Source organism: Panthera onca, chromosome A1 (assembly GCF_046562875.1).
Source record: "Panthera onca isolate mPanOnc1 chromosome A1, mPanOnc1 haplotype 2, whole genome shotgun sequence".
In the NCBI taxonomy this organism is placed as follows: domain Eukaryota; kingdom Metazoa; phylum Chordata; class Mammalia; order Carnivora; family Felidae; genus Panthera; species Panthera onca.
The window spans coordinates 211,066,756-211,074,015 of record NC_138339.1 but is presented as its reverse complement, the minus strand read 5'-3'; the positions used below and the strand labels follow the sequence as shown (position 1 = coordinate 211,074,015).

General features: G+C 55.3%; 1 protein-coding gene across 2 annotated transcripts; it reads right to left on the bottom strand.

The window, feature by feature from the left end:
* Nucleotides 1-894: 894 nt before the first annotated feature.
* On the bottom strand, nucleotides 895-5,620 carry LOC132680572 (protocadherin-8). 2 transcript variants are annotated; one of them, XM_060634212.3, is made up of 3 exons: nucleotides 2,753-5,620; nucleotides 2,332-2,539; nucleotides 895-1,843 (listed from the first exon to the last, which is right to left on the bottom strand). In XM_060634212.3, the coding sequence occupies exons 1-3, from the start codon at nucleotides 5,381-5,383 to the stop codon at nucleotides 1,470-1,472; spliced, it is 3,213 nt and encodes a 1,070-aa protein (XP_060490195.2). In that variant the 5' UTR covers nucleotides 5,384-5,620; the 3' UTR covers nucleotides 895-1,469. The 2 variants fall into 2 exon arrangements, with proteins under 2 accessions (XP_060490195.2, XP_078289200.1); XM_078433074.2 differs by having other exon boundaries at nucleotides 3,044-5,620.
* Nucleotides 5,621-7,260: the final 1,640 nt, after the last annotated feature.

Genomic DNA, 7,260 nt, shown 5'->3' with positions numbered 1-7,260 from the left:
TGTGCGACTTTGGGCATTTTACCTAACCTTGCTGTGCCCCAGTTTCCTTATCTGTAAATGGAGATAATGATAGTTCCCATCTCATGGGGGGTAGTTTGAGGATTAAATGAGATAATTCATGCAGATGCTTTGTAAGGAGCTCTGCTCATATTAAAGCTTGTTCAGTAAATGCTAGCGCTTATTGTCATCATTTTAATTTCCAATGAAATGAATGCATTAAATATAAGAAATAGACATAGGTCTTTTAGAGTGGCTTTTTAAAAACCTTCCATAACAAACGTCAAGTACATGCAAACACACAAATAGATCAGTATCATTACCCTCCTCCATCTCCACATGTACCCGTGCTAGCAGTGGCAATGATCCATATTTTATCAGTCTTGTTTCATGTAGCCCCATGTTTCCTTCTAGAATATTTTAAAGCAAATCCCAAGTACCATGTCATTTCACCCGTACATTTGAGTGTCTTTTTGCTATTAACATCCTATATGCTAAGGGCTCCTTGAGATTAGGTCTTTTTAACCTCGAACTCCAGCTCTTAGAGGAGTTACTGCAGTTAGTAAAAACTCAACAGATGTTTAATTAGTGAATGAACAGCCCAAACAGCTTTCTCCACTTTTTGTAGATGCACCATAAATATCTGTTGAGTGAATAAATGAGGAAAAGGATTTTATAGAGTGCCTGATGTAAATGGAGTTGCGCATGATTTACAAAATAAAGTATTTTTAATACTCAGATGAGACTTTCCAATACTTGGAAATTTAATATTGCTGTGAATATTAATAATGCCCAAATAATTAGCACTTGAAAGAAGGTTTAATTCTGGCTCTTAGATTATTTGTGAATGTCTAACTGTAGGCAACTTCATGAAAAGCAATTAGCAGATTCTTCAAACACATGACAAATCCTTTATTACTGTGCTTATAAGTGACACGGTTTACAGAAAACCAAATGTAATTAAGTAACATTGAACTTGAAATCTACCACAGACTCAAGATATACAAGGTATACTTGGCAAGGCAAAAATTCTCAAACACTAGGTTGTTTCAGGTGAAAGGTAAATTTCCATTAAGTAATTCCCATTTTTTTTTGTCTTACAGACAGTTCCTTTGGCAATAACTTCCACTTTAGCTTTTATTATATAAAAATATAACAAAATTTCATTATATACAAACATTACATTACACAATGTACAGGTTAAAAACACTAAGAAAATGGCAAGCCGCAAGTGAAATTAAAGTCAATAGCATGATAAGAAAAATTAAATACTGCACACATTTCATAAAAATTACATTAACTACATTTTTGTTTGCAAATACCAAACAGTACCAATGTGATTGGAAATAGCTTCCAACAACTTCATTTTAAGGCACATCTTGCATATTTATATATACAACACTGAAACCTGTCAATAATTTAGGGGCTTCTCGGAGTGACCTGTACATGTTGTGAAGACATGCAGCATGGGATTACACATTTTCATTGGCTTCCTTCTTTGGGGACAGGTACCTGCCAGGGGGGGACTGATAGAGGGGTACCCCAATCTCCTGCAAGTCTGGGAGCCTCCCCGGGCGGGGAGGGGAGAGCAGAGTGACTGTCCTGTCATAGTCCCTGTGTAGCACTTTCTCATAGACGCTCTGCAGCCCCACTGTCTTGGGCAGCTGGGCCTGGTAGTAATTGTCCCTGCGCAGAGGATCACGAGGCAGGGACGTGCTCTTACAGAAGGTAGACATCTGGGCCGGTGGGTGAGGCGGGGGATGTGTGTTGGGCCCTCCGCATGACGGGCTCCAGCAGCGGTCAGAGTGGCCCAGGATCTTACACTCAGCGGTGCACGCCCACAGTCCTAACAGAAAAGAGAAAGGGAGAGAGGGTGATGATTGTTACTGAGATTGCATACAGCTATGCCTCCCTCTTCAGAATGTCAGACGGGGTCAGGGCGGCTGAAAAGAAGAGTATGGGGGTGAACGCGACGATTCAAAATTTGAAAGAAATACTGCTTCCTATGAAGCCACCTTAACACGAAGTTGGTTCAGCTTTTTTGGCTGGAAGCAAATCAAAAACCTGATAAGCAGAATTCCCCTCCTCAGGTAGCTAGCGTCACCCCTGCCTCCGCCTAACCGGATGGGATTGTGTTCTTTATTCAAGTGGTGGAGCTGCCTCGACGAGGCATTTTGAAATTCTTCTCTCTGAGGAAGGCTGGGATCCCAAACCCCGAGGACTGAAAAAAGTGGGGAAGGAGGAGGAGGGCTGGGGGAACGGAGAGTGAGAGGAGGGCAGAAGGGGGCGGGGAGAGAAGGAACGTTGAACTTGGCAGGAAAGAAGAGTCCTCACCACTCTGCATGTGGTTGATGAGATCCTTTTTCAGAGCGTCCCCGCTGATGTCGGAATCGCTGTCGTTGAAATCACTGTCCCCTTTGCCGCTGTCTTTGCCGCTGAACTTCTCAGCTTCTCGGCCGGAGATGGTATTGAAAGAGTGTCCTTTCCAGACCGCCACAGGGGGCGCCGGCTCCTTTCCGAAGCCGGGAGAGGCACCGTAGGGCTGCAGCAGGGAATGGGAGTAGCGGGGCGGGGGTGGGATGGAGGGAGGGAGCGGTGAGGATTGGACAAGAAACAAACAAACAAACAAAAAAAAAAACAAACAAGTGTGACAGGTTAGACCTCTCCGGCGCAAGCACACCCAGAACCCTCCATCCCTTCCCCCAGCCTGTCCGCGGAGCACGGAGGGGGGCGCCCAGCCGAAGGAAGGCCTCACCTCGGCGTGCGCGCCGCGGAGCCGCTGCTGCCCCTCGAAGTGACAGGAGCTTTCCCCGGTGGCGCTGCCGCCCTCCGAGCCCGGCACTTCGGCCGCAGCGACCGCGGGCGGGGGCGGGTCGGCCGCGGGGCTGCCAAAGGGCGCTTTGCCGCTGCCAGGGAAGGTGAGCACGTCGAACATGTTGGGCCTGGGCCCGGCTCCCCGGGCAGCCTCCTCCGGGGAGCCGGGAGCCGAGGCTCCGCCGCCCGCCGCCCCGGGCCGCTCTTCCCGGCGGGCCCCCCCTTTGCGCACCTCCTTCTTGCGGCGGTTGCAGGTGGTGGCGATGGCGATGATGGCGGCCAGCAGCAGCGTGCAGCTTCCCGCCAACACGATGATGACGATTAGCGGCGTGTCCCATTGTAGCGCCGGCCCCGACGCCGCGAGCCGCGAGCCAGGCGGGCGAGAGCGCTCCGGGCTCCCTGCACTGGCGGGCGCCACCAGCCCGCGTCCGTCACCTGCTGTCACCACGAAGCTGACAGTGGCAGTGGTGGAGAGCGGGGGGCGGCCGCCGTCGGATATGACCAACAGAGCCCGGAAGACGCGGCCGGGGGGCTCCTGTGAGAGGTCGTCTGTGAGCACTATCTCCCCCGTGCGGCGGCCGATGGCGAAGGCTTCTCGCGGCTCCTGCTGCTGCAGCTCGAATGCCAGCTCCCCGTTGGCACCATCGTCTGCGTCCCGGGCCTGCACACGCGCCACCGCCGTGTCCCTTGCCGTGCGCCCGGGGACCGCCACTTCCAGGGTCCCGTTGGCCGGCGCCGGGTGCACCAGGACGGGTGCGTGGTCGTTCTGGTCCAGTACTCTCACTTGCACCAGGGCACTGCTGGAGAGCTGAGGGGAGCCACCGTCGCTCGCCTGGATGCGCACGTCGAGCTGGCGTAGGGTCTCATAGTCGAAGCTTCGCAGCGCGTAGATGGCCCCGGTAGCCGGGTCCACCGACACATAGGTGGACACCGAGCCCCCGGCACGGCCTACTTCGGCCTCCAGCAGCCGGTAGGTGACCTGGCCGTTGCGGCCCAGGTCCGGATCCCGGGCGGCTACCGTGGCCAAGTAGGCCCCGGGCGGGTTGTTCTCACGCACGGACACCTCATAGACTGGTCGTGTGAAAAGTGGCGCGTTGTCATTCTCGTCGCTCACGCGCACCGTGTAGGGCCGCACGGTGCGTAGAGGGGGCGCGCCTCTGTCCTCGGCCACCAGCGTCAGGTTGTACTCAGCGATGCGCTCGCGGTCCAGGGACGCCGCGGTCACCACCAGGTAGCTGCCCGCGTAGGCCGGCTGCAGCCGGAAATGCTCGTGCCCGTAGAGGGCGCAGCGCACCTGCCCATTGGCGCCCGAGTCTCTGTCCGAGGTGCTGACCAGCGCCACCAGGCTCTCGCGCGCCGCCCCCTCTGGCACCAGCGAGATGGCGCCGGCCTCCGGCGTTCCAGGTCCGGTCGGCGAGGTCGCGTCCGCACCCCCGAGAGCCGCGGCGGCGGCGGCGGCGGCGAAGGGAGAGGCGGCAGGCGCGCCCGGGGCGGCCAGCGGGGTGATGGTGATGTCCGGAGCGTTGTCATTGACGTCGCGGATGCGCACGATGACTTTGCAGGTGGAGGCCCGAGGCCCGGCACCGCGGTCCTGGGCCCGCACGTCTAGCTCATAGGTGTCCTGGCGCTCGTAGTCCACGGGTCCTGCCAGAGTGAGGCGGCCCGAGCGCGGGTCCAGGCGGAAGAGGCGGCGCGCCTCGGGAGGGGTGCGGGCACCGAAGGCAAACACCACGTCGCCGTTGGGGCCCTCGTCGGGGTCGGCTGCGTCCAGGTCCAGCAGCAGGGAGCCCACGGGCGCGTCCTCCGCCAGCTCCACCTCGGCCACGGCGCCCTGCGGGAAGGCCGGGCTGTGGTCGTTGGCGTCCAGCACTCGCACGCTGAGGGCGGCAGTGGCGGAGCGCGGCGGGCGGCCGCCGTCCTGGGCCACTAGCTCCAGGCTGTAGGCGGCCTGGCTCTCGCGGTCCAGCTCCTGCAGCAGCACCAGGTCCGCGCACTGGGCGCCGTCCGCGCGCGTCTGCAGCTCCACGCGGAAGGGGCTGTGAGGCTCGGCCAGGCGCACGCTCTGCAGCCCGTTGGCTCCCACATCCTCGTCCACCGGCACCTCCAGCGGGATGCGCGTGCCCACAGCCGCGCCCTCGGACACCTCCACGGGGATCTGGGCCCGGGGAAAGCGCGGCGCGTGATCGTTGATGTCCCTCACCTCCACCTCCACGTGTATCAGCCGGAACTGCTCCTGCGAGAAGCTGACCACGTCGAAGGCCAGCACGCACTGTGGTGCCTGGCCGCACAGCCGCTCGCGGTCCAGGCCCGCGTCCCCGACGGTCAGCTGCCCGTCGCCCTCGCGCACTCGGAGCAGCGAGCTGTTGAACTGCTTCATCAGGCGGAAGCTTGTGTCTCCGGATACTTTCATATGCAGGTCCTCAGCTAGGGTCCCGATGACAGTGCCAGGAGCGTCCTCCTCGAAGGTGCTGTATCGCACTGTCTTGCTCTGGGCCACTGAAAGCACCCAACAGAGGCTGAAGAGCTGTAAAGGGAAAAGGCAGGGGCTGCCCCCGCGCCTCACCGGACTCATGCCGCTAGCCCCAAGTGCTATTCCAAAAAGCTGAGGGAGCAATTCCTCTCTGGTTTGCAGGTGCAGGTCCGGGCGTGAGTCCCAGGCTCCTCCGAGCACGCTCTTTGAGAGCCCAGTGCGGGAGATCTGTGGGCTGCAGCTCGAGGTTCCGGCGGGCTCTGAGGACGCTCAGTCCGGCCCACACTACACACCTCTCCCTTCCTTCTATAGCTGCTGGAGCTGCGCCGCTGCGCGCCGCCTCCGCTTTTATAACAGCCGATATGCAAATAACCAGAGCCGGGCAGCCAATGGCAGCTTCACGCTCGCGCCGCTCCTACGCCAGCCTCTGACAATCCCTTTAATGTGGAAAGGCTTAGAGGGGAAAACAAGAAAGGAAAATTAGGGAATCTTTTCTTTGTTTAACTCCTTTCGCCTTTTTTCCTTTCCTGTCAGCGCCCTGAATACAGAGGAGTTGGCACAGGTCGCCGGGAGTTAAAGGGGGTGGATGGTTTTGTTAATTGTGCCTGTCCAGGGCCGGCTGTTTGAACTGAAAACAACCTTGGATTTCGGGGTAGTGGTGAGGGACCCCCCACCCACTCTGCATTTTGCATCTTAGAGGCTTTCCTAAACCTCGTTCCTTTTTCTCCACTGACTTGCTTAACCCAGTATGATTTTACTAGCTTTCTCTCCCAGCTTCCCAAAGCTCTCAGATACATTCTCTCGATTTAGGAGTCCTAAGGATAAGAGAGAATTGATTTTATTCAAATTTGTGTACGCAATTGTGTTTTACTCGTGTGAGCGACGGCGATCAGGGCTGCCACTTCCTTTTCAGAAAAGAGCTCTGCGATGTGTTAGTATGCATGTCACTGTCCAAATGGCTTTCTTAAGCCCTGGGCGCTAGCAGGCCAGGAAAAAAAAAGTTCCAAATAGGATTTAGCATAAGCTTGAGGAGATTTGGAAAGGTTTCAAAGATCAGACTGTATCAAAGGCTTATGAAGCCCTCGTTAGCAGTGGAAATAGAATGGCGTGGCAGGCGATCCCATTGGAGGCCCCAATGTCTGTATTATTTCACTGTGACAAGCTAAGGGGAGAGAAAGTTGAACAGTTTCCACTGCGGAGTTGGGCTAACTTGAATATAATGAGCAAACGCCACATGTATCCATTATGTTCCTCTATTCATCCCCAATCACTGCCATAACTCTCCAGCTAAACGGTGATGGGCGCTGAATTCCACACAATACCCGGCTCATATTAAAGTGCATTTAGAGAACTTTCCCTCCTGATGCCTTGTTCCGCCTATTTAGAGGATTTTCTTTCTGTTCTAATAGGGCTGCTCAGAGAAGCAACACTCATCCCGTTCCAGAAGAACAAAATCACAGCATGACATTGAAACCTGGCACTAACCTGGGGGAACTTAACCATCTGCCTACAAACGTGTGGAGCTTTGGTATTGCCAAACTCTGGGCTGGGTGGGTCCCCGGACTGGCCAGGCTTTGCGGTGCCCCCCTCCCCTCACAGGTATTTCCCTCACCCCCACAATCCAGAGACCCAGGGAGGTGGAGCTCCAAGCAGGAGCAAGACGAATTCTTATTGAAGAGCTTTATTGAACAGGTTATGCAAATACGTATGAAGGAGGAGAGATAAAAGCAAAAGTCACGCACTGCAAGAAAAAAATTTTTTAAGGCGATGGATTTGATAAGCAGACTGTATTTAGTAAATATTCTTCTGAATCCAGATTTTAGTCCTGCTGTCAGCGTCCAATCTGTGTTTTCCTTTCCCTCAGACATGAGTGATTATGTCCTGGGGTCTTTTCAGAAGACATTCAGGGGCTCTCCTCCACCCCACCCCCGCTCCGCAGGGTCAGCAAGCAGGTAGGTGGGGGTGCAATGAGGGTGGAG